The 25,698-nt window shown below is 47.2% G+C and overlaps 1 protein-coding gene across 1 annotated transcript in view; it reads left to right on the top strand.

Annotated features, from left to right (window-relative positions):
* LOC147412726 (serine/threonine-protein kinase PAK 3-like) overlaps positions 1-8,782 on the top strand; it is a 55,378-nt gene extending 46,596 nt beyond the window's left edge. Inside the window, exons 20-22 of the mRNA XM_086481079.1 lie at positions 1,543-1,702; positions 7,089-7,206; positions 8,707-8,782. Of these exons, the coding sequence (XP_086337205.1) occupies positions 1,543-1,702; positions 7,089-7,206; positions 8,707-8,782 (354 nt within the window). The remainder of the gene's footprint in view (positions 1-1,542; positions 1,703-7,088; positions 7,207-8,706) is intronic.
* Positions 8,783-25,698: the final 16,916 nt, after the last annotated feature.

The raw sequence follows: 25,698 nt of genomic DNA, 5'->3' as shown, positions 1-25,698 counted from the left end.
TGCCAAATCCATTCTTCTTTCTTGGTACGTTAAAGAAATCCATGAGCTTATTGCCCCTTTGCAGCTACTGCAAACACTTCTTTCCTTTGTACTGTACTTGCTTTTCTCTGCCAGCTGGATCACAGGAAAGCAAAAGAGACACGGCAAGAAGGTGCTTCAGCTTCCCCTAGATCTTTTTCTGTGGTCGTAGAACTGTTTAAAAGGTGCAGTACCCAGCTACAGATGACTCTGCTGATTGGAGTTCTGTGAAGAAAGGAGCAGCTGAAAGAGCTCCCTTTGTCCTGGCACTCCTGTTTCACAGCCAGGTGAATGGAGCCGGAATAAAATTCCCAAGGCTGCCATGGGTGCTGTGTTCCTTTACCGCAGGAGAAGGGACGTCCCTGGGGCAGCACCATTTAACCGCAGTGAGGACAGGCCCTCCGGCTCACCGCTGTGCCCGGTGCCTGAGGGCAGCTGCAGAGGGACGGGACAGGACTGATTTTGTGACACTTCTGTTGTGGGAAAAGTAGAGAAACTTCCTTTTATTGTTTTTCCTCTAGGATAGTTCATTTGCCTTTTTAGGCCTGGAATTTTTCCTCTGTGTTTAAGAGGATAAGAGCAAAGTCCCTTTGGCCACCGTCTCTTTAAATGCCAGTAGCGCAGAGCTGTTCTTGTCATGGCGGACATTTGTATGGAAGACTCCTAGGCCTATTTCCATTATTATTGCTGTATATTTGGGACATATTCTGCAAGTTTAGGTGCAAACAGTTCAAAACGTTTGTCTTGTGTTTCTAAAGAACGTCTTACAAAAGCAGAATGAACTCATCTGTCCAGCTTCTCAGCATGTGAGACCTTGGTTCCAAGTGAACTGCCCCGGATAATGCTCGCCCCATGTTTTGCAAAATTCTGTTCTAATTCCTTGGCCTGAGGTCTGTCAGGAAGACTTGCTGATCTGGAATTTGGAGACTGCTGACATAGTTGCAGGTGGCTCCTGTCTGCCCAATAGTGTTTTTTCTTCCTAATAAAATTGTGCGTACAGCTTACATGTCTGTGTTAGAAATGAGGTTCCAAATGCTTCTGTTTATCCAAGGAATAAGCTGATGGATCTAGTTTTTATTTCATCCATTTACCATTTCTATCTAGAATAGAGCAAAAATCTGGACTAGGTTTGTTTTAAGGAAGCTGTACTTTAGGGAGCAGTGAGCACTGCAGGGATGCATTTTATGTAATCATCCTTTGAAATAATACAGCTGGCCCGAATTCACTCTTTAAAATAGCCAGGAAAGCTGGTGTCGATGCATGGAGAAGCAAACTGTGCTTTTGCTGATGTAGTTCCTACTAATGAGGTCAGCCACTGCAATCAGCTGTCAAGGCAAGATCACGTTGATGTTGGAGTAGCTGTGGCTGCATCGGGGTTTGTTTTGTAGGTATAGAAAAATCATCTCTAACCCTTTGCCAGGGAAGAAACTGGCCCTGGAGACTGGACCTTAAAAAACAGGCTCCCTATGAGCAGCTCTGGGTAAGAAAGAAACAGGTGGAGTCTCGTGTTTCTTGTCTCTCTAGGCGATGGATCTGATAGTGACCAACAGGACACCAGAGCTGCAGAACCCCGAGCAACTGTCCGCTGAGTTTCAGGCCTTTTTGAGCTGCTGCCTGGAGGTGGACGTGGGCAGGCGAGGGTCTGCCCAGAACCTTCTGCCGATAAAACGCGAAGCGGCTGCAGGTGAAAGAGCTGCGCTGTGTCCTGGTTTTGTCATCAGCTGAACTCGAAGGCATCAGATGGAGCCCCCTCGTGTTAGTCTCCACTCTCGGTGCTTTTCAGCTGAAAAACAAGTGGAATCATACAGTGGTTTGGGTTGGAAGGGACCATTGGAGGCCATCTAGACCAGCCCCCCTGCAGTGAGCAGGGACATCTTTAGCTGCATCAGGTTGCTCAGAGCCGCATCCAGCCTGACCTTGGATGTCTCCAAGGATGGGGCTTCTGCCACCTCTCTGGGCAGCCGGTGCCAGTGTTTCACCACCCTCACGGTAAAAAATTTCTTCCCCATATCTAGTCTGAATCTGCCTTCTTATAGTTTAAAACCGTTACCCCTTGTCCTATTGCAACAGGCCCCGCTAAAAAGTCTGTCCCCATCTTCCGGATAAGCCCCTTTCAGCACTGGAAGGTGGCTGCAAGGACTCCCCGGCCTCTTCTCCTCTCCAGGCTGAGCAACCCCAGTTCTCTCAGCCAAATGCCTCCAGGGCTGGTGACTCAGCCACCTCCCTGGGCAGCCTGCTCCAGTGCTTGAGAAGGTTACCACTCCCCCTGTGCTGTGTCAGTTGAGTCGTTAGAATATGGATAAAGGAGTCTTCATAATCATCTTCTAGTGAACTTGGTGACTTAGTAGGTAGGGGCTGTTTTGAAGATGTCAGTGGTGAATGAGAATGTCGGAGAAGCCTATTGAAATGCACAATGGCAACCTCTCCCAACCTAGAAGAAAGCTAAAACATGACAAAATCAAGCTCGTTTGCATTGGAAGACCTTTGAAGAACTCGAACAGGGGGGGAAAAAAGGAGATCTGGTAGAGGCCTCACATGCTGGTGCCACTCCCGAATAACAGCAAAGGTGAAAGAAGTCACAACTAGGAGGTGTGCAGGAGTTGAGGCCCATTCTGTAGACATGAAGTGCTGCAGAGCGAAGGGTGGGTGCGTTCCTGAAGGGGTGAGGGGAGAAGAGAAGGTGGGCTGTTCCGTACTGCTTACGCTCCAGTTTTCACCAATTGCTTGTTGTAACCGGACAGCGGAGCCGAGGGTTTGATTCAGTGGAGTTACATTTGCAGTTCTGTCAGTCTGACTGTGAAGGCACTTAAAGGGTTTTGCTGGCTTTCATCGGTGAAAGAAGCGGCTGTTCGTGAGCGTAGCGATAAGCAGAACAAAGAGAAGGTAGATTTTGGACTTCAGTTATGGTGGTGTTCTTCAGGACTGTTGGGGAATTCCTTTTCTCCGTGCAGAATGATCTGTTGAATTGAACTGGGTGTAGGGGTGAAAACTCAGCGAGTGAATTTTGGAGTACTCTGCGCGTGAGAGAGAGAGAAAGCAAAAGGCAAGAGAGTTTTTAAGTCTGAATGTGAAGGTAGATGAGCAACCAAATCGGTTCTTAATAGGAGGGGAGGAATGGAACTGGAGTAGGTGATTAATCTCTTACTTTGTCCCTCGATGAATATTGTGGTGAAAAATACGGTCTATGGCAAACTGTCAGAGTGATGAGGTGTTCACATCACCTTCTGTAACGTTTCTTCTCTTCTCTCGAGGTTCTTCCTGAACACCAATGAGGTGACATCTGTTTTTAAAAACTTGGGCATGATTGGATGGGGAACAACAGGGCAGGAAGTATTGTTGTTTTTTAATGAAGAGGCTAGGTACAGTAACTTACCTGTTCTTCTAATGGTTAAATATTTATTGGAAATTAAATTTTAAAATAAAAAAAAAAAATCTGCGTGTGCTAGTGGGTGTCTAAGAGTGTGATGAAACAAAGCAAAGCTGCAGATACTGGTATTGCAGTTGGCATTCCAGGTCATCCAGTTAGTGTTTCAGTTCTGACATCTCGGTTTTACTTGTGCTTCACCCAACTGTTTCCCCGTGTCGCTGAAGAGATTTTTCTGTGCTGTGCTTTTCAGCTGTGGCTGGCGTTTAACGATACGATCCCGTGATTGTTCCCTAGGATCGGTGAGGTTGGAAAAGACCTTTAAAATCATCGGGTCCAACCGTAAAAGTAACACTGCCAAGTTTGCTGCTGAGCCATGTCCCTAAGCACCGCATCTACACGTTCATAGTACAAGTAATAGAGATGTTTATTGTTTCAGCAGTCACGTCATCTAAGTGTGACGTATGAGAGCAGCAGGAGGTCATTTTTTACAGCCTCTGTGTTCCTCGGGTAATTGCCTTTCCTCCTAAGTGAGGAAAAGGCAAAGGTTCTGGCAAGGTAGTGGATTCTAGCCTTTTACTGTCTTTCTTTTAACAATTTAAATGTGCGCTAGGGCATCCCAAATAACAAAATGTCTTGAGGAGCCAGCTGCCATGTGTCGTTCGTGTGCTCTGTTTGTGATGGGACAAGCATGAGAGAGAATTGGCTGCATCAGCTGCAGGAAGGGAAGGTCAAGCTATTCATACAAACACGAATCGAGTTATTTTGATAAGACCATTTTGCACTTTTTTAACGGGCAGCTTGACATTTGAATAGAAAAGGGTTCCTTCTCGGTTAATTTTGAGAGAATTTATTCCAAGTTGTATTTTATTTACCTCAGGTTTAGAGCACAGCTTCCCCGTCAGTTAGGAAGTACCATCCTGCAGTATAGCCCACCTAGGATTCCACAGGAGAGAGAAGTCTCAGTCGTAGTTTCTCACATTAATAGTCCGAGTGATTTCTATCTGCAGTGGGTAAGTTTAGAAATAAGGTCTGTTTAAATAAAACTCTGAACAAACCTTTTAACGTTTGGCTACTTGTCGTCCACCTTAAATAAGCTACTGTCCGTCGCTTGTAACCGGTTTTAGGATTCCTGGAATTAGTAGGTGAGATTAATTCTTACAATCCTAGCTTGATTCCAGGAATTCTTAGAATTCCGGAAGGTTAACACATTTTGGTCAGTTTTGTTAGATGGTTAGTTCCTATGCGGGCATGCAGTGGTTTACTGTTTCAAGCAGAGATTGGACAGGGCAATATCCAACAATTGTCAGGCTCTTTGATTCACGTGAGGTGTTCCTAGCCGCTGTGTCATGTTGGGGGAGGCCTAGGAAGTACATTGCTATAGAAAATGGCCCTTAAGAGAGCAACAGTACCACGGGGCAGGGGTGCGGGGGGGGGGTGTGTGTGTGTGTGTGTGTGTGAGATTTGTTTTTCTCATTTTAGACAGACAGCCTGGATTCTCTGTCTCCTGCAAAGAAAATTCAGGAGGTGTATAGACATGAGCATGGGACAAACGTGGAGATGCTCTGCCCAGTTGAAGGCCAAGCCTGCGTGGCAAAGTGGGAAGATGGGAATTGGTACAGAGCGCAGATTCTAGGTGAAGTCTTGATTCTTTCGCTCTAACGCTGGGTTGGGAAGTCAGATGTGGCTCTAGATCACGGGCTGTGAGCAGTAACAAAGCTGTTGTTTTCACTGGGCGTTCTTAGACTGGCGGGAGGTTCATAGAGTCAGTAGTACTAATGCATGTTATGACCTTTTGCTGTTACTGGAGTGGGTTATGCATTTTTACTTTTCTTTAAATCAAGAGAAGCGGTATACTTCATTTTCTATATATTATTGAAATTCTATGATCTAATTATTTTAAATAATTTTTCTCTTACTGCTACAGTTTGCACTACAGGTTTGTCTGTTAAGCCAACCTCTGAGCCTAGCTCGCGTGGGTCGCTTATTCCCCATGGCAATTCCGAAGGGGACTGGCCGTTCTTGTGCTGGCTCCTGTGCTGCCTGTGTGGGCAGCGCCGCGTGCCTGTGTGCTCGCGTGTCTCCTGGGCACATACTTGATGTGCCCGGGTCTCATGAAGTGGTTAGATGGAAGGGGACCAAACTGCGAACTCTGTCGTTGCAGGAACGTGACAGAGCTGACTCTCAAAGAACAGAGTTTTGGAACTGGGTTGTAGGACACTTGAAGCTGTGATATTTGGTGATTGTATGGTGTAAATGTGGGGTTTGCTCTGAAATTCGGGTGCTTTAACCTGTATCAGATACTCATTTTTTGTTTTAATAACTTGGGCTGTTTTTCTTGAAGGGCTGCCAAGTCATCAAGCAGTTTTGGTGAAATATGTTGACTTTGGCAATGTTGCCACCTTAACTCTTAAAGACATACGCAGAGTCGAAAAGGAGTTTCTGAGCTTTCCAGAAAAGGTAAATTAGAGCTCGCCTGGATTAAATACTCAAAATAAACAGAATCTGGGTGGATGGAAGAGGAAGGCGAGGGTTGTTAACGTTCAGAAGTAAATAAAATGTTAAGCCAGTTCCTTGTCACATTGAAAACCCGTTTAATTGGTTTTGGATCATCCAGTTTCATCCAGTTTTAAATGAAATCTGAGGCTGCCTTGGGGTGAGGAGGTGTCTGTATAGTGTGTGTGTGTTTAATTCAGATCCAATCAAATGGCGGTGACGTGGCAGCAGAAGCCGAGGTCACGCTGTCTCGCTGTCCTGCGTGAGCGCAAAGCAGAGGCTGTGACGGGGCTGTGGTGAGACGGCCTTGGTGCGTGATGGGAGATCGATAACTTGAGTCTTCCTGTAGGCGATCAGGTGCAGGCTGGCTGGCATTGAGCCCTGCAAAGGGGCAGACGAGTGGAACAGAGAAGCCAAGGCAAGATTTGGAGAAATGACTGAAGGTAAAATTCTGCTGTGTTCAATTTTTGGTAAGTTATCAAGTTTCTGTTTCAGTATGATTGAATTGACTCAAACGTTGAAACATGCACTCTCGTGTTTTAGATAGTGTTTGTTGGAAGCGCTTGTGCTCGTACTTGTGACAGGTGGCCTGGAGTGAGAGTATCTCACCATGAGCCAGCTGGAGGAGACCTAACAGATGATGGCTGCTGACAAAAGCTCTGGTTATGGCTCCTCTTACAGACCACACCAGCCTTGAGGGACATAAGTGTCCTGGTTTATTAAGAGGGGCCTGTTTCCAGAAGTGCTCGCTGTCCTTGACTCTTCTGACTTTACTGGTAGCTGGGAGTGGGATCGCTGCGGCTGTAAAGCATCGCAAAAAGAAGAAACAAGCAAGAAGAATTTCAGCTAACACATCTATGCCTTAGTAGGATTTTTCTCAACACCATTTATTGTTAACCTGTAGCTCGTTATTTTTCAGCGCCTGGGGGATGGTGGTTTGGAGCCCATCTCATAAATGAAATGACATGTAGCAGTTGGCTTTTTTGTACAAAAACATGGTGTAATTATTGGTGTATTTGAAGTTAAATTTTGTAGATACGTGCAAAGCTAAGCCTCTGCATTTTGTTGATGTTCAGAATCAATTGCTTTATAAACAAAATGTCATTTTACAGAATTCTGTCTTTTATAGTACCATTTGCCTCCAAAGCCGTCAGTAGTCTTTATACTGTCATTGGGTGGCTCTAGTTCTGTTTATATTGTTCATTCACAGAAATTTTAGAGGCGAACATCTTGTCTGTTGAACTCGTGGACTCCCCTGCTCCTCCTGGAAGAATCTTTAGTATTAACTGCCAGCTAGTTAAAGAAGACCTGGCGTCCTACATAACTGGGTAAGTACTCTGTGTGTAACGTAAAGTATGTGGAGATACTGAATTTGTGTAGTAAAGTTTCTGGCTTTAATATGTCGCCTCCAGTGACTGTAACTTACCACATTTGTGATAAATTCATGACAAGTCACATTCCTCAGCTGATGTGAGTTACAGAGTGTAACTCTGCAGTTTGGCATGATCGAGTTCTCCAGCTGAATCTTGACCAACGTCATGTATTGGAATTGTAGTTGATGGAGAAGGTGGAGATGAAATGTCTGCATCATACTTGTAGTGTGCTTAAGTGCCCAGTCCTCCCAAACTGGTTATCGTGAAGGTTCCCCTTCCCTTGTAGTAAGGAAAGAAATACCCCTTTTGTGTGTTGGACCTGCAGCTGAGGTGAGTCGTCTCTGTGGAAGGTCTGTTGTTGGAGAAGAAGTACTGAGGTAACCAGCTGTGACAGCCACAGACAGAAGGGTTGGGAAGCCTGCTGGGGGAGATGGGGCTGATAAGGAGATGACAGGGCTGCATTTAGTTTGTTGGCTTTTTGGAAGGCTAATCCGTGGGCTGTGTTTGTGAAAAACAGTCATTACTCTCTCGTGAATAATTCTTGAATAGGGATGAGAATAAGAAGATTGTTGTGTAGAAAATTTTGATTCCGAAAGGGAATTTCTGAATTTGCTTTTTTCAGGAGGAAGTAAGTAAGTGGATTTTCGTCTCTTAGCTCAGAAATACGACTAAATCCTAGGAAGACTTTTCCTTACTGGTCACGCTTTTCAGTCAGGTTTTTGTCAAGTGAAGGAGCTTTATTGAAACCTGAACAGCAGAGTTGTTTTGTCACTGTCACTGGGGTGTTTTATTGTGTGGCAGCTGCAAACAAGCAGCCATGTGACTTTACTGTAAGTGTCTAAAGTTGGTGGCTTGCCTAATGTGGATTTTTGTGGTCACTCGCTCACTGCCCCCTCCTTGGTTGGACTGGGGAGAAAACAGAAGAAAGAGGAGCAAGAAATCTCATGGGTCAACATGACAGAAGACAGGGAAGTTGCTTACTGACTACTGTTGTGGGCAAAACAGACTCAATTTACCTTAGTTTATTGCTAATTAGCATAAATCCTTCAAGACTGGTGCAAGCATTGTACCCAAACAGTTACAGCAGCCCCCTCTCCCTTTCCCAGCGCAAGTTTGCTCCAAGCCCCTCTCCTCTCCTGATGCCCCGGCTCCCCTCAGTCCCTTCGGTGAGGCCATGGGCAGGGCAGGGGCTGGGGCCAGGACCAGCCGTTTCTCCCCGCTGCTCCTTCCTCCGTGCTCTTTGCTTCCCGTGCTTCAGCGTGGGCCCTCCGCAGGCCTCGGTCCCTTCAGGAGTGTGCCTCTGCCCCCCTCCAATACCCTCTGCTCTCCTGACCTTGGTTCCTTCTCCCTCTGTTCCCTCTGTTCTGTTCCCTCCTCTCTCTCCCTGGCGTTTCTGCCCTTCAGGAAAGGAGAGGTGCCACCGGCTCCCATTAGGATTACTCTTCCGTGTTTAAGGTTGTTGTTGGGGGATGCCCAGGCCAGCCCTGAACTGGTAGAAGAGACTCTAAGCGGGAGAGCACAGCTCCGCTGAAGCTGGCTTGCTGGCCAGCAAACCTTAGTCACCTCGCTCTTGCGTTGGGATAGGAAGTAGTCCATGCAGAATTCCGGGGAGCAACCTTGGAGCCTGAAGTTCATTCCAAACAGATGGTTTTTGCTGATGGGTGTGCAGTGATACTGCTGTACTGGAGTTACTAGAGAGGGTGTTGGAGGACTCGTAACGTGTGCTTCACTTGGGAGAGCTCTCTGTGGCACGTTGCCTCTGTCCGTTTCCCAGTTCAGGCTGGTTGGACACACGGCAAGCGTTGCTTGTGAGCTTTGGTGTTCCTTTCTTCCCTGGTTCTACAAGGCGGCTGTTTTACCCGTTGGTTTCCAAACGCCTGCCCCAGGCAGGTTTGCAGAAATAACTGTGGGGCAGTGGGCAGTGGGTGAGTCAAAGCTTCAGGGAATTTCTCTCTGCCAGAGCAGTTTGTTTCCTTCCCGTGAAGGAAGGCATAGACGGGTGGTAGATCTCCGAGAACAGAGCTTCTTCCTGGCGGCCCAGCAGTGCCCACAGTTAAACTCACGCTTGCCGTCTCCTTTGGTCAGCGGTGGTTACCAGAAGCCAGTTCTTTTGTGTTCACAGCTTTTTGTTGGAGCTGCAGTCTCTTACGGCTCTAGCTGGCGCAGCTCACACAGGCTTGTCTTGAGCCGGGCTGTGGCTCAAAGTACCTACCAGCCACCTCTGGGTTGCTGCTGGGCTTTATTCTATCCGGTTCAGGCCATTTAAACAAGTTTTCGTCAAGGTGTTGCATGACCAGACTTCACTTGGGACTCTGCTGAGGACAGTGCTGGCACCGGTTGCGGTGCGTTTGTATGCTCAGGGACCGCTAGAAAGGTAAATGTTTGGCTGACGTTCGTCATCTTCACGTCTGGAAGGAATACTTACACATCTTAGAAGCAGAATGTTGCAGCTTTCACTCGGAGACAACACTGATCTCCCAGAAGCTTGATGTCGGTCATTTGATGTCTTTTAAGCCAGACGCAAACATGAATGTTCAGCAGTCCGTTTGTGTCAGGCTTGCTTTTCTGCTGGCAGCCTGGACTGTGTAGTGCTGCCATCTCTCAGCAGAACGTGCAAGGATGCCTTCTGAAGGGGAATAAAAGCAAGGTACTCTCCCAAGTGTTTCAGCACTTAGAAATGATTTTGCCTTTTTTTGTCTGCTTTTCTAAGTTACTTGTTCTTCGCTCTTCTCCGCGTTGAGTGATTCCCGTCATGTTGAACTGTTGGTTGAGCTCTTTTTTGTGTTGTCTCAAATGGCTTTAAACTTCCCGTTCCAATGACTTTATGCTCTTTACAGGTGCCCTGAAAGTACTGGTGTAAGGCCCAATGAAATATGGGATGTTCCTCTAGAAATTCCTGAAGCCTCGGAAGCTTTAAATCCTAGAGACGTGGAGTCCATGGACGGAGGAGATTTCAAATCCCTTTCTAAGCAGGAGCTACAAGCGAGAATTAGTCATGTTGTATCTCCCAGTAAAATCTTTCTACAGTGGCTGTCATCAGAAAGGACACTGAAAAGGTACTGAAATCCAAATGAATTTTCTCAAAGCATTCTTAGGACAAACTGGTGAAGTGTAGTTAGAGCAAACTCTGGTGCTGTGGGCTCCCCTGGCTTTGTTGGGGAAAGTCTAGGGCCAGAAGGCAGATTGGCACTATGTTGTGTTTTATTAAATATTTGGGATTCCAAATTAAGCACATGTCGAACTCCTATTTCTGGTCAGTTCTAGTGTAGTAAATGTTGGGGCCTGATAAATGCCACACTGTCCAGAAAGAGATGAAATCTTTCTGCTCTTTCTTTTCTCCTCCACGTTCCCGTGTTAGAAATCTTGCTAAAGAATCCCAGTATCTTGCATTGTAGAGCTTCAGTCAAGTTCGTTCTTTCCAGGTGCTTCTAATAGGCTGTTAGGAAAGTCTGAAGGCCATTTCTAGACATGGTGTATCCATCCGCCTGCCTTTGGCAGGTGTTTAGGTACGGCATGTGTTTGGGAGCTCCACTTCAGGTATTTCTAACGTGTCATGAAGAAAAACAACAATACTGTGTGTCTGTTAAACGGTCACTGAGACTGTCCTGTGTGCTAGTTGGGCAGTGGTGGGCTAAATACCCCTTCATTCGCCGGACAAAACTGGGCCACTAGAAACGTGGTTTCCTTGAATGTTAGTTTGCAGGAGAAGATGGCCACCACCTACAGAGAATCCCAGCCCCAGCCCGTGAAGTGGGAACGTGGCACGCACTGTGCTGTTTACAGCTCTGAGGTGAAACAGTGGCAGAGAGGTCGAGTAAGCAGGACTGTGCCTGACAGCTGTGCAGAGGTAAGCCTCTTGCCGGGGGAGGGTTCGTGCTTTGATTTCTAAAGGTTGTAAGCGTGCGCTGATTGAAATAATGTCAAATCTCTGCTGCTTACTTCTGTGTTAATACAGTCTCATCCAGCCTCCTGCTTTTGTCGAGAGGTCGGGTTCTGTTGTGCGTTGCTGCAGACAAGCTTTCTGTCTGATCAAAGCGCAGGTGCCTGTAGCAGGGGCCCGGCCGTGGCGGAGGGCTCAGGAGGTTGACTGTGCGGGTGTTTACGCGATGCTTTGCACCATGGCAGATTCCCAAACTGCAGCCTAATGGTTTAGCTTAGATTCCAGCTGCGTGAGCCTGAGGGTCCCAGTAGTTCACGCTTCATCCAAAGTAAACGAGGGAGCCAACTGAAGGGAGAGCAGCACCCCAGCGCCCATGCCGTCCTGCTGTTGCTTGGGCCCTAAACGGGCGGTGACGCCCTGGGCCGAGCAGGGGTAACGTTTTCCCCGGGAGCTTCTCCCACAGGGCGGCTTTAAACAGGCATGTTGTTGCGCTCATTTGAAGAGGGAGGAGCACCAGAAGAGGCATTTTGTGAATAGATAACCACTTGCCTCAAAAGTCAGAGTGGCTTTTTAATCCTGCAGATAATCCAGGGCTGGATTGCCATGGGTTCTCTCCACCCTCATCAGCTGATGCCCGTGGGTGGTGGTAGTTGGGAGCAGCGGTGGGACCTTCTCTACTTGTGGTTTGTCGCCTGCTTTCTGAGGCAAAGAGCCCTCGAGCAGCTCTTTAACCACCTCGGAGTGAAAAGCGGGGGGTGGAGAGGAGCTGTTCCGCCGTTCCTGGGTTTACAAACTGAAATGCACCCACGTAACTGGAGCACAGGAGAAGAACTTTTCTTACTCAAGTCACAGGCCCTGTAAAGTTGTTGGACCCCCTTTGAGCATGTTTGTGTGTGTTTTGTCCTCTCGGCCCGCTGCGGTGGTCACCGGTGTTGTGTGAGGAAGTACTTCAGCACAAAGGCCACTCAGTGAATCCTGGTACTGTTTGTTTGAATTTTGTTCACCTCTTCAGGCATGCTTTGAATTCTGTTCCTTACAGCAAAGAGTGAGAGGGGGGTTTTGTTCTGTTCTGTTGTGTTTCTTATCTGTAACAGGTAATGCTTTATGATTTTGGAGCTGAAAAAACAGTGGATATCAGCTGTCTAAGAAGACTCGAGGAAAATCTGAAGATCATTAGGCCATTGGCAACAGAATGTTCCTTGGCAGATATAAGGTAGCCTTTCCTTATACGGAGTAGCAGTCTTAGACACCTAATAATGCCATAACTTAGTATTTTTCTGTGTTAGCACTGATTATTTGGGATTTGGATGGGCTTTGCTTTTTGAATAAAGAAGAAACGGGATGGCAGCTGTGATTTGCTCTATAAAAAGGTTTTTTTTTTTTCCGAAGGGTTGAGCTACTTACCAGTAAAGCAGAAACGGGGCTATAGAAAGCAAGAAAGCATACTTATAGGATGAATTCTAAAATAGTGGGCAGATGGTAGAGGTTTTTCTGACTGCACTGAGTGCTTTTTTTCCTTGTCTCAGAGTTTGAGATGAATCTGGTCTCGTGAAAACATGCAGGAGGTCAGAGAACCGGGGTATCGTCCCGTGCCTTTGTTTATGTGCCGTCTGTGCTGTGAAGAAAAAATAATCATGTTTGTAAAACCTGTTCTCTGAATGACTATAAAAAGCCAATTTGCAGATGACATATGGATTTTCCTTTGTTCTGTTCAGACAGGCGTCATCCTTCTGGACCTCCTGATGCTCCTCATTTTGAAGTTTTGGGGTTAGATTTTTGAATTCTTCCTGTCGTGTAGATCCAGAGATGAATAACCATTTCTTTTTCCTGTTGACTGTAATGGAAACTGTCTTTTTTCCCCCTGACAGTTCAGGCAGTTTCAAAAAACATTCAAAAGCCGAGTAAAGGGCAGGGTTTGTGGTTAAGCTCAGGAGATGCCAACTTCTCTTGTACTAAAGGGATCGTGATTGTTCTGTGTCAGACCAGCAGGTGGAAGCCCGCAGTGGACAGCAACAGCATGTGAGTGTTTATCCTCTTACCTAGCTGGGGCACGAGTCAAAGTGTTCCTACAGGTTTGTAACCAAACCCAGCAGGATTTGTAAACTTTCTGTCAGGTTGTCTCTTAATTTTTTATTTCTTTTTTCTGAATGTTGTTACTCTTCAAAAAGTCCTGAATGGAGTTTGCTTAGATGGTGGTGTTTGCTGTGGGGAGAAAGGTGGTGTTTGCTGTGGGGAGAAAGGTGGTGTTTGCTGTGGGGAGAAAGGGGCTTTTTCTGTTTTCTGCTTTACTCTCGTTATTCCCTGGTGCGTTAGAGCAGTTTGGCCCCCGGGGCGGAAAGAACAGAGTCTGAGCTACATTTAGTTACTGAAGAATAATATTTACATCTTTGGGATCACTGGATGCTGACAGCTTTTATGGACAGGTGAGCAAGATGCTCACGTTCTTGAGGAGAACAGTCTCAGCAGCCACTCTATTAGCTTTCAAGTTTGCTCGGAAATGGAAAGAACGAGTCTGATGCTGTACGAGCATCGTTAGTCACTGAGTGCTTGCACCGGTAAAACAAAACGGAATTATTGTGGGGGTTGATGGATTCAGTGTCCGTTGGCAGCTGCCAGCGAGGCTTTACAGTGTGTCTGGAAGTGACAGCACTGGTGAGCACAGGTGGTTACAAGTGGGCTTAAAGCTCCTGCTGGAGGAAAACTGGTGTTTGGCAGCTCATGCAAGTGACAGAGCTGAGGGACTAAGCAAGGGTTTGTGCTGTGATTTGTTTTTTTTTTTTAAATGACCTGTTTAGAACAGGTGGTAAAACGATGGGAACTGTGACACAGATCAAATGGTTTTTGTCTTCTGATGTGGGCACCAGTTGTTCAACAACGTCTGACTGGCGGCCAGTACCAGTACAATGGAAAACGCCGGTAGTTAGCGGAGCTGCACAGTGTAATATGTTGTCGATCTCTCTCATTTTCTCCAGGAAAGGGATGTGGCTGGTGCATTGCCTGTGAAAATTCTTTGCAAAGATGAAACAGGAGAATTGATTGATATTGCAGAGCAGCTTGTTAAAAAGGGTTTGGTTTTTCAAAACAGGAGGTTTGGATACTTTCCTTTTTATGTTCTTTCTGACTCTCATATTCGCATCGTGATAAGCTAATGAGTAAACCAGAAGTTTGCACTGTCCTCTACAGCACATGTGGCAGCTGAACTCCATCTGCAGTGAACTACTTGGATTATAACGTTCGTAGTTGTACCCAGTGCACATTTCAGTTCTCTCAGCTGGTAGATGAGATGTTGGGCAGTATTTTAACAAGCATTTGCCATCTTGGTGTGTTTGGGTTTTGACTTCTGTTATTTTGTTCTTTTGCACTTTTCAAGTTCTTTGCCAGTTAATGTGTTGATATGCTTTGATTGAATCTGCTAGAACTCATAAAGCTGGTGTGGCTCGCTCAGTCTCCAAGGAACATCTTAAAGTACATTTAGAGCAAGGGAACACACGACTGGACGGCTGCGGTTCAGAAACGGCACGTGTGAAAACCAGCGCTGCTCTGGAGGACCACATCGCTGTTTCAGAGAGTGAAGAACAGTCGTGTAAAACACGTGTGTCACAGCGTCATTCAGGAATGGGTGAAATCTATAAACCCCCCTTTATACCTGAAGCGAAGACTTTTCAAGCTGTAGTGAGTTGCGTTGGATGCGATGGAACTATTTATATAATACCCAAATCCTCCGGTAAGGTTCCAGAGGAGAAAATACGTTTGTGCCTGTGAATCTGCTGGCTTGGGTGCATCGGAACATGGCAGCTCTGTGTGCTGGTGTGCGCGTCCTGTGCCAGAGCCCGGCTCTGGAAGGTTCCTGCTGGGGAGGATTGCTGTTGGGAGGCGATGAGGCCTTTGGCAGGGGGGGCGAGGGGTGCATGCCCGTGCACCCCCTGCGCTGCAGCGGTGGGGAGAGCTCCGGCAGCTCCCTGGCAGAGGAAACCCTGATCCCCGGAGGAGTTGCCGTGCCCTGACACCCACCCCAACGAGCTCTCTCCTCCTTCCGTCCGCCCCAGAAATCCAGGAGGCCCGAGCGCTTCGACAGGCGGGTTACTCACCTCTTCTCTGGGCAGTCTGGGGTGCAGCAGCGAGTGCTTGGCTTTGGAACGCGGAGCTGGTGGTACGTTTTGCCGCTGTTGAGGAAGGTGCAGGCCTAAAGATGCTTGGGAGTTAGCCTGGTTCTCAGCTACTGCTGGACTTTCCTCTTTCCGCGTGAGCTCAGTACCCAGTTTCCCGGTTTCCAGAGGGTCGTCCGGACGTGTGTTTGGTGGTGGTTCATGGTGTCCTGCTGCTGTCTCTGGCAATCTGTTGCGTTGGTCATGGAGAGGCTCTTGTACTAGTGCTGTCAAGGTGTCGATTGCAAAATTTACAGACCCTCCTTCTCTGAGATGAGAGTCCAGAAATACTAATGGCTTCCCAATTAGAATGCAGTTTGCTTTTTGTTTTGAGCAGTAGCGTGTTTGCATATGCTGGACGTCGAACATACAGATTGTATCAGTGTTGGAAAATATTCTTTGGAGCAGCACGTGTGGTTTCTGTTTATACAGGTCTTCACCTGAATCTGCTGGGGTTTGGTGACTGAAATCATTTGCACTACTATGTTATAGACTGTTTTGAATTGATTTTTTTTATTCCTCCCCCCACCCCCAGAAACGGCACTAAACCAATTGATGACTGACATACAAAGTAACTTCCAGTGCCTTGGTCTTCTGCAACCCTACTGCTGGGCAAAGGGAGAAGCTTGTGTTGTAAGAGGACCAGATGCCATGTGGTATCGAGGTAGAGTTGTAGGACTCAGCAGTGCCTGTCTCCAGGTAAGTTTGATTATATGGGGGCAGGGGGCATGTGCGTATGAACAGGCGCACGTGTATGTTAAAAAAAAAAAAAAAAGGCAAATAATCCAGTCGTCTACCGTCAGTTTATGATCACACCTTTTTTTTCATTCAGCTGACTTGACTTTCCAGATGCTCATTCTGCTTAAAAGTGTGGTAACTGTCCGGATGTTAACGTTTCTGTTAAAGATGAATTCTACGTACCTATCTCAGTTGTCACAATCTTTCCCGTAGTTTTCCTGGTGATGATAAATGTTCTTAAGTAAAAAGCTCCCCTTGATCCCCTGTAAGTAATCCCTTGCAGGTTTTTTCTTCTTTTGCTGTTGTTGTTACCATGTGTGGAACGCTTTGAAAATACTTGGGTTTAGCTTCCCCCCACCCAGAGAGTCGGGGCTGGCTGTGTGTTTTGAATGCTTTCTGCTGCACAGGTACAGAGCTCCTTTTTCGAATGAGCAGTTAATCCTACCTAAACTCTTGAGTCTGCTTGCCCTCTTTCAACGTAGATTTGCAAGTCTGACTCCAGCCTGGTTCACGCATTCTTCATGTCTTTCACTTCTAAACTGCTGTGGGTTATTGCACAACACGTGGGGTCTCTTGCAAGACAAGTTTGGAAAGTGAACTGCTGACCTGCCATAGCGGTTTTTTAATCCTTTCCTTCATTTCCACCTCATCACATCACCTGCTCTCAGCAGACCGTTATTTTTTCCCCCAGAGAAGTGAATGCTGTCAATGAACGCGTTCTCTGAGTAAACTTGACTGAATTATTTCAGGAAAGCTTTTCTTTTCCTATAGGTACAGTACATAGACCATGGTTACATGGAGAGGGTTATTCCGTGCCTTCTGTATCCAGCCGCGCTGTATGCTGGTGTTCCTGCGTTTTGCATACCCTGTGAGCTCCACAAGACAGTACCGGTGAGCAACAGTGACTTGGAAGAGGTTTTAGCTGGTAGTTACTCAAACTGGTACGCTGTTGAGTCCCACCAAGGTTGAGGCTAGTTGCTGGCGTGTTTTCTTGCCTGCGAGGATGGGGAGAACAGCTGGAGGATGGTTTCAGCAAGGCAGGCTTTTACCAGGAGCTGCTGGATTACTTTATGAAGTGACCGTGCTTCAGAAGCAGCTGTCCTTGGAATTAAATCTTTGTGAGAGGGGACGCTGCGGTAGTTGGCAGGATGATACTCAGGAGTGGTAGTTTGTTTTGCAGTAGCAGCGAGAAGAAGGGGGGCCTGGATTTCTTAATGCAAAATAGCCAGAAAATTGTCAGTCTTCAAGTCCTGCAAAAGCGTTTCTGTCATTCTGCAGGTAGCTGTGAGGGAAACCCTCTGTTACCGCTGCTCAGCTCATGGGAGTGAGTGGTTTAGGGGTTTTGTTAGTCGGTAATTGGTATGTAAACAACGTTCTCGGGTGTCATCACACCTTAGTCCCATTTGAATGGTGCATTTAGTAAAGGTGAATTACTGAAACGACTGGGTCACTTTTGAACTTGTTCATAAAGAAAACCTTTTTATTGCTGGGAGCAGTTCAACGGATAGATTCAGACAGACAGGCTTATCGGCCTGCGGGTTGGGACGCAGACAGATATTGCAGGGAAACACAGAAGTCTTTAAAGTGTCCTGTGTTTCCTGTTGTCTGTTATCTCCGAGTGTAATTCTGTGTCTTTGGGTTCTGCTTTGGGTGATTGTGCACACAGACCTTGTTATGCCTGGGGTAAAGGTCAGCCTTGGCAAGCAGCGTCTCTTTCTAAGCCACTTCAACGTCTGAACTGGCTGGTGGGCTTTGTCACACGGAAAGTTTTAGTGTCCCAAAGAGCAGGTAACGTTTAAACTGTTGTAGACAAATCAAACCAGTGATGGGTGTTTTCAACCAAGTTTTTCAATGGTAGTCGCCTATTTTCATGCCCCTGTGTTGAGGATGGTGTGGGGCTTAGTGTCAGCGTCTTAACGTGTGGCGATTTTCTTGCTTTCACCCAACAGATCGGCAGTTTTTGGCAGCAAGGTGCAGTGGATTGCCTTCAAGAACTACTTACACATGAGGAGGTTGAAATCCATGTTCAGGTAGCTTAATGTATTCACGGGTGTGGAATGAGGCTTACTTTCTGTTATCTTGCTTTAATTTCCTTTTAACTTGCATCAGGAATAATAGGTGAAGGAGTACAGCAGTAAATGTGTTGCGTAGACAGATCAAAATCCCAAACTAAAGTTTTCTCCCGTGACTTTACCTTTGTTATAATTTTCAGGCCCGAAACGCGTCCTTTAGAGGTCAAAAATGCTTTTTGGTGCTGTTTGTATTCTGTGTTGTCGTTCTGACAAGCAACCTACCTACCAACAGCATAAATTCTTGTCAATTCAATTTTAAGTTATTAAAATTGGGCGTAATCGAGTATGGACATGCTTAAATTAATGTATGACACTACAGGGAAACAGATAATCTGTATTGTCTGAAAACCTGCAATTTCAGATAATTTAATTTCTAATGGTATATTGTGGAAGAGAAGGGTTTATCGCTGAGTGAGCGAACGTGGGATGGTGTTTCGGTGTTGGACCGAGTGGTAGGGGCTGCCGTTCCAGGGACGGGCATGTTCCCATTTGTGTCGTTACCTGACGTTAACGACCATCCTTGGGGGTTTCGTCCTGTTGGCGAATGAGTGGGGCGCGCGTAGGACTGACAGGTTGGAACTTCCGGGTCGCTGTTTCTAAAACCTCAGTCACACTGTGCCTGTTCTAATCTTATTTTGTCCTGTCTAAGTAGGAATTACCAGATAACCCGTGGGGCAAATTGTCCGTCAGCCTGTGTTTTGGTGGAACGTCGCTTTCTTCCTTCATGGCACGTCAGAAGTTCTGTGTTGCTGAAGAGGGTCAGGACATAACAAAGCTGGTGAGCTTTTTTGTGTGTGTAGGTGTGTCTCTTGCTGCTGTCCCTCTGACATTAAAAAGACTGCTCAGTTGCTCGTCTCTGCTTCAGAGGATCGTTTTCCCCTTCAGAGGACGCTGCTGTCACTGCTGATGTAATCGTGGCGTGCATGGCAGTGATGCAGTTAGAAGAATCTCTCAGCGTGCGTTAGAACTGAGTAACAGTGAAACCCCAATGGTGAATCAGTCTCTTGTTGCGTTTTGGTAAAGTCAGCACGTGACACGCGACTTTCTGCAAACTGTCTTGAAATGGGATTGTACCCTTAGAACAAAAATGAAATTTGGAAAACAGCCACCAAGCTGCGTAAGGCGGTTGTAAGCAAGGAGCGTTCGGAAAGCCCGGAATGCTCTCCGCAAGGCATGTAGCATTAAGCAGACCCGATCCAGAAATAAGCGGTTCAGAAGAATGTGTAAGAAAATGAGTGTTGGAGGTGTTCATTTGTGGACCAGAAAAGGAGCAAGGCGTCCAGAGCTCGAGCTGGTTCCGGGAGCAGAGCCTCGGGAACAGCAGAAGGGGGAAGCCTGCAGCTCTGAGAATGTTCAGCCGCGATCAGCTCTGGGTTTAGCTGCAGAGAGGCTCAGCAGCCCTCCGTCCTCACAAGCCAGCTGCTACGCTGCGTTGGCTGAAGGGTACCATTACTATGTAAAGTACAGCCATTACCCATGTTATTATTTTATAGTAACTTTACTTCCTTGCTTCACATGCGTGTTTTTGGGTAGGTAACCTGGTAAGGACTGTGGTCTGTTCTGGGAGTGTTGTCGTGCTGTTAACAGTGGTAATGAGCTGCTTATGCAGAGCCCGCTACACCGGTGTCTTGCTTCAGAGTGTGTTCCTGTCTGCGAGATGCGCTTCTGCTGAGCTGACAGGCGAGTTCAGGAGCTGGTCTTTGTTACCGTAGCACCATCCCGGCTTAGTCATTAGCCAGGAGATTCCCTGGCAAGCACTAGGGTGTTGGAGAGCACCCCAGAACCCCGGGCGTGGTGAGCTCACGGCAGCGAGTCTCGTTCTGGGTGAACGTATGCACGTGAACGTGTCTTCGTGTGCATACGCGTAGGTACAGGTGCTGCCTTGTGCTCCTAGATTCAGGCCTGGGGGACTGTGACCTTGCTTCATTTGACAGACGAGTTTTTAATCTCTTTGTTCTGAGCTGAGGTTTAACTAACCGTCATTTCTAGAATTACTTTTTCTACAGCAGTTGACAACAAACCCTTTCCAAGCGTCTGAGCCAAAATAAGTCCCCAGTTCCTCCTATGGCCTGTTTTTGTATTTAACCGCGCTGCCTGTCAGCCCCTCCGTAGGGAGGTACTTGAGGTCTGCAGGTTTTAAGCTCATGATCTGAGCGAGCCCTTGGCCAGCCTGGTCCCTTGTAATCTGCCCCTGGAAATGGCAATGCTGGCTTTTGGAACAGTCCGTCAGCTCGGGTCGGAGGAGAGCTGCGCTTCAAACTGCTGTTGACACCCTGGGCACGTTCATTCAGTGAGCCCCTGCCTTCTGAATGACAGCCAAGGCCGTGCTGAACAGACTTGACGCACAGCCGTTTGTGATGGGACTGACTTGTAGTCGTCTGAGCGCTTCCAGCCTCACCAGGAGCTGTTCAGCCACCAGCCGTTCTAGGAGGGACCAGCGTCTCCTCAGGCAGAGGGAGAACCCTTTAGGCAGAAGCAGCAGCGTGCGAAGGGCTGGTTCCTTCTCCTCTGATTCCACGTGGGCTTCCACGGTAGGAGAGCAGATGCTGCAGTTGGTGTTGCAGCACTGCCGGCAGAGTTGCAGATCCTAGCACTGGGACTGCGAGGTGGTTGGGCCCTGCGGCTTGCAGGAAGGCTTATTCCTCCTGTCCCTGTTCCCCACTTTTACACAGGCAGTTAATTCCCTCTGGAACCGGTGATCTGTACGACTGAAAGACCTGCCCGATCCCCTGAGCTGTTGTTTCCTTGTTAGAAATTTATCAGGCCAGGCCTGGATGAAGGACGGGGCTGTCACGTGACTGTGGCCGTATGCTGAAGGCCAGCTGTGTGGGTCGTGGGTCCCGCCATCTGTGACACCAAGAAGACCTGTTCTGTGGCTGATGTTCGCAACAAGTCCAGTGGAAAGGCGTTCTGCAAACACCTGGGTAGAAAGCCCTTTCTGCTTTCCTTTTGTCAACAGGAGAGGGAAGTCTACGGTACCCTGTCCGTGTCGGGGAAGTACAGAATCTGAGACTTGCCGGACTGTCACTTCGATCTTCCTCACCCTAAAGACGTCTTTAATGCCTCAGCCTACTGGCTGGGCTCATGTAGGCTGCTCATGGCCAAAGCTTTGCGTGTGGTGAAGGACGTACGTGGTGAAGGAGGTACGAGGTGACACGCTGCCCTGCAGCCTGCCCTTTGCTTTCTTTGGATTGAATTCCTCGTGCTGAAAAGCGCTCCTGTGTTGCCTTATTAAGTGTGCAGTGTTAGGTGATGTGTGAATTATCTATTAAACATTCAGGGTTTGGCTGTGGCTTCAAAGATGCATTAAGGAATGTGAGGCCTTTTCAGGTGTTTCAAGAACAGGCGGAAAGGCGGAAAGGCAGAGGGACAGCCTTTTGAAACGGGTAGCTCCTTGAGAGGTCTTGGCAGGACACCTTTTTAGGGTCAGTGTTTGCAACTGGGCTGTCCACGCCCCGGTGTGGCAGATCTGGCAGTAAGCACCCTGCTGGCAGCGAGGAAGGGCTGGTAACACAACAGCAGAGCTGCGAGGGCAGTTTTTCTTTCAAAGACGCGCACGAGAGGTGACCAAGGTGCCCGGCTGGGCGATGTGCAGTGCTCTGTTGGGAACAAGCAGGAATTTCAGAGGAATCTTCAGAGCCAGGTGCAGTCAGGTGGCCCGTCACAATATTCCTGGTGATTTGGCAGAAATCTGGCACTTTGTGTGTGTCTGTGATCTAGTTAGATGTCCTTTCTTTACCGGTATTTATCAAGATGGGTTTGTTGGGGTTTTTAAGCTGTTTTATTTTGCAGTTATCGGTATCTGATTGCTTCCACTTTTTGTTTTGGGCAGAAGTAGATATTTGAAAAATAAATTATTTCAGAGAAATTGTGCCTTTTGTTACGTATGACATTAAAGTACGAGAGAGGACAGGAGCTGTACCCCGGAGCTATGGTCCAGCTGAGCTATGTGCTATCCATCCTTACTTTAAAGGCATAATGGAATGTGCCAAGGTTGATTTTGTCCTGAGCCAAGTGAGCGTACGGCACGTAGAGCTGAACCTGTACAATATGAGGGTCTAGAAGACGACAGACCGGAGCGTGCTGTGCTGCCCAGACAATGGGCATCTGTACCCTGCAAAGTCTGTGATCTGTTTTGAACGTGGGATGATGCTGGCGGCTAAGGAGTCAAATTATCCTTTGCCTTTCTCGTAAGGGATAGCTTGCTCTGGCAAACTGCAGTAGCCTTGGGCACGGCATTCGGGTTAATCCGTGCCGGTAAATTGCTGTTATCTTCGTTTTTCTTTCTAAATATTTTCTCTCTTTAAAGGGAATGCCATATTCAGTGCACTTTTGAATTAACAGCAGCCAAGTTAGCAAGTCAGTGTGTTAGGACCATTTCAAAGATAGATGCTTTCTATTTTAAAAGTGTTAATTAACTAGTTCTCTTCTGTTATCTTTTAGCTTAAGTTTTTGTTGGAAATGTTGATTAATATCTTTTTCGTCAAAGACATGCTGGTTACATTCTCAGATAACTCCTTTGTGCCAGGAATCATACCAAAGCTAGTTTCCATTTTGTTACTAAACATGATGCCTGACCAAAACCTCTCTTGGTCTAGGAGCTACTCGAAGAAGACGTTCCTGGTTTGCCTTCGTACCTGTTGCCACCGCTACCTGGTCCAGGAGATCCCTTTCCTGTCAGAGTCACCCATGTGGTGTCCCCTGAGGAGGTACATTTTGTGAACATCTTGGATCTGTTGCAGTCAGGAAATGTTGCACTCCCGCCCTGCTGGTGAAAAGGGCGGGACAGCTAACAGTTTTAGGTGATAGAAAACAGTGGGTAAGGTGGCAAAAGGCTGCTGAGTTGTTGATGCAGATGGTTGTGCACTGCAGCTGTCTGCATGAACTCTTGCTTGAAATACCCTCTTCAGTGAGGGGGGAGAAATACTGACCGTTTCCCTGAAAAGATAACTTTAAGAATTACAGTACTGCAGTCTGGTGCTTACCTTGTATCATCAGAAAATAGGTCGTTGGATTTTCACTTGGTGGAACAATGGTGATTTATCTCTTCCTTGTCCTTCAAAGGTTAAATTACTGGAACATTGTAGAGTGAGGTGAACATTTTCTGCCTGTTACAGTTGTATTTTACGTCTAAGTGATTGCTTTAAATTCAGCATCATGGCCTAACAGAAATTCACCCCACCAATTCGCGTGACTATAAGTATTGGGGGGCGGGGGGGATGGCCTAGGGTGTGCCTATCCGTTAGTACCCTGTACATTATCCGGGATTGATTTTCCAGGTAGGCAGCGATGAAGTTGTAACCAGAAGTCCAAGGGCAATCAAGAGAGACTTCAGGGTCTTGGGAGGAGTGGTGAAGGGATCAGGAACACAAGTAGTGTTCTCCTTTCCTTCCAGTTGCAGGGAGTGACGAGGGAAGAGACAGGAACAGCCATCAGATGAATACCTGGCTCCGAGCCCTGTGTCACTGGCAGAATTTTGGGGGTTTTGATCACAGGACCCCAGGCAAGTTGTTGTTGTTTTCTTACCGGAGAGGAATATAAAATGTTTTTGAAAACAAACCAACCCAACAAAACCCCGGGGTGGTGTTTGAGCTGTGGTTGCTCCTGAGCATTAGTCTGGGAAGTACATAGCCACGTGATGTCACATCGAAAAGGGATTGTTCGTGTAACGTTACAGGCCTTGGCTTGCAAAATTAAGAAGAAAAAAAAAGAGAATGGAAAAAATAATTGATTTTACTTTAAGATCTTAGAGTCAGGTCTCAAAATAAGTCTGTTGGGGTTTGGTTTGGTTTGGCTCTTTGTATACTGCCAAAAGAAAAAAGAAAAAAAAAAAAAAGATGAAAAATTTTACTTCACAAATTCCTCACGAAGTCTTGTTTAATGCGGTTGCTGTTTCTGATGGTCGTTGTCTGGGCTTTGATTCTTCTGCATAGGCATAGGGGGAAAATCACACATCTGAGGGTTTTTAATTCTTGTAATGCCCAATTTAGAGGTTTCTATGAACTTGTCCTCTGGCCTTAACAGTAGTGGGGAGCTGTCAAGCCTGAAGGGCCCTGTCTTGGTTTGAAAAGACAGGTGTCTGTGGAGGAAGGCAGGAGCCTCCCTTGAAATGGAGAGTGTAACCCCCTTCCCTCCAAACTATTATAATTTTGAAATTAACGGGCCTTCAGGCAAAGATATGGGGAATAGGAATAACAGTTCTTTACTAATATATATATGTATATAACACAAGGCAGGGAAAAAAAACAAACAACCCACTAGTTTACACTGACAAGAGTCAGGAATACAACCTGACACCCTGTTAGGGTGGCAGTAGCAGTCCGATAAGATGCTGGCTGCAGTCCTCCTGAAGTGATGAGTGTAGTTCTGTGGAAGCAGCGATCAGGTAAAAGAGTCTGATCTTCCTCCGAAGGTCCAGTGTTCGGCAGGTAGCTCTTGTCCTCTGGAACTCCAGTGGGGGGAAAAGCTCCTCTGGGAATCCAGTGGAAGAAAAAGCTCCTCTGGGAATCCAGTGGAAGAAAAGCGGCTAGGGTGTTCAAAATCTCAGTTTTTTATTTGGCATGGACTGCTTGGCTCCTTCCCCCCCCCCCTCCCCGGGCGGAGCATCTCACAATGGGATGGGGAGTCGTGAGGCAGTTCCTTGATGGGCCATTAACAGGAGATAGCCCAGGAGCGAGTTACCGATGGGTCAGGCGATAAGGCATTGTTGTGCCCAGTAACAGGAGATAGTCCAGAGGGGGGAGGCAGGGAGCACCGCCCCACCTGGTCTCAACAGCTCCTGAAGATGGTAATAGAATATATTTTTTCTTTTGGCACATTTTACACTGTAACCCAGGACAGGCCCTGCTTTTGTAGCTGTAAGAATGGTAACACCTGCCTTGTCCAAATACTGCTGCTGTAACAGAAATAACCCATCCGTTCTAGTGAAATTGGTTTTGTCTTGATTCTCAAGGGAAAGAGGCTCCAAGTTAGACATCCTAATCGTTTGTCTTGCATGTGTGGTTTTGTGATCTGGTTTTACAGTGCTATTAAATTAATAATTTGCTTTCAGTGCTGAGACTTGTTTTCGGAGTTTATGTTTTCTTCCGGGAAAAACAGAATAATCTTTCTTTTGCATGGTTAGACTTCCGTGGTACAGAAAGCTGTTTAATGATCTTTTCTCACTGAAGTGTGCACCTGTCAGCAAGGAAGTTGATTAAAAATAAATACACCTTGTGCATGGTCTAAGTAGAGCCTGTCCCTCAGCACTGCCCCAGCAAAGACCCTTCGGACGAGAGGGGTGTCGTGAGCGCTGGCAGTCCCCGCTGGCCCTCGGCCCTCACTCCAGCTGCACTTCCATGGCCAGAGAAACACAGGTTTGGGCACACGGCCCCGCTGCTGGGGCAGGTGCTGCTGGCGGCAGCGGGGTGACCCGCCTCGTCCCGAGGAGCCAGCAGGGATCAGGGCTTGTGCTGGCAGGAGCGGGCCAGCCTGCAAGGAACGGCGCGCCGGTGGAGACGCCTGGGGTTGGTGCAGCGGGGCGGTCCCGGGGGTTTTTAGGGCACAACCCAGTGCAGCTTCGGTTCAGGGAAGTGTTTCAGCGAGCCTGACCTTTAAATGATGCAAGTGCCCA

Source organism: Leptosomus discolor, unplaced genomic scaffold (assembly GCF_034619465.1).
Source record: "Leptosomus discolor isolate bLepDis1 unplaced genomic scaffold, bLepDis1.hap2 HAP2_SCAFFOLD_54, whole genome shotgun sequence".
In the NCBI taxonomy this organism is placed as follows: Eukaryota; Metazoa; Chordata; class Aves; order Leptosomiformes; family Leptosomidae; genus Leptosomus; species Leptosomus discolor.
This window is presented reverse-complemented; position numbering and strand designations above follow the sequence as displayed.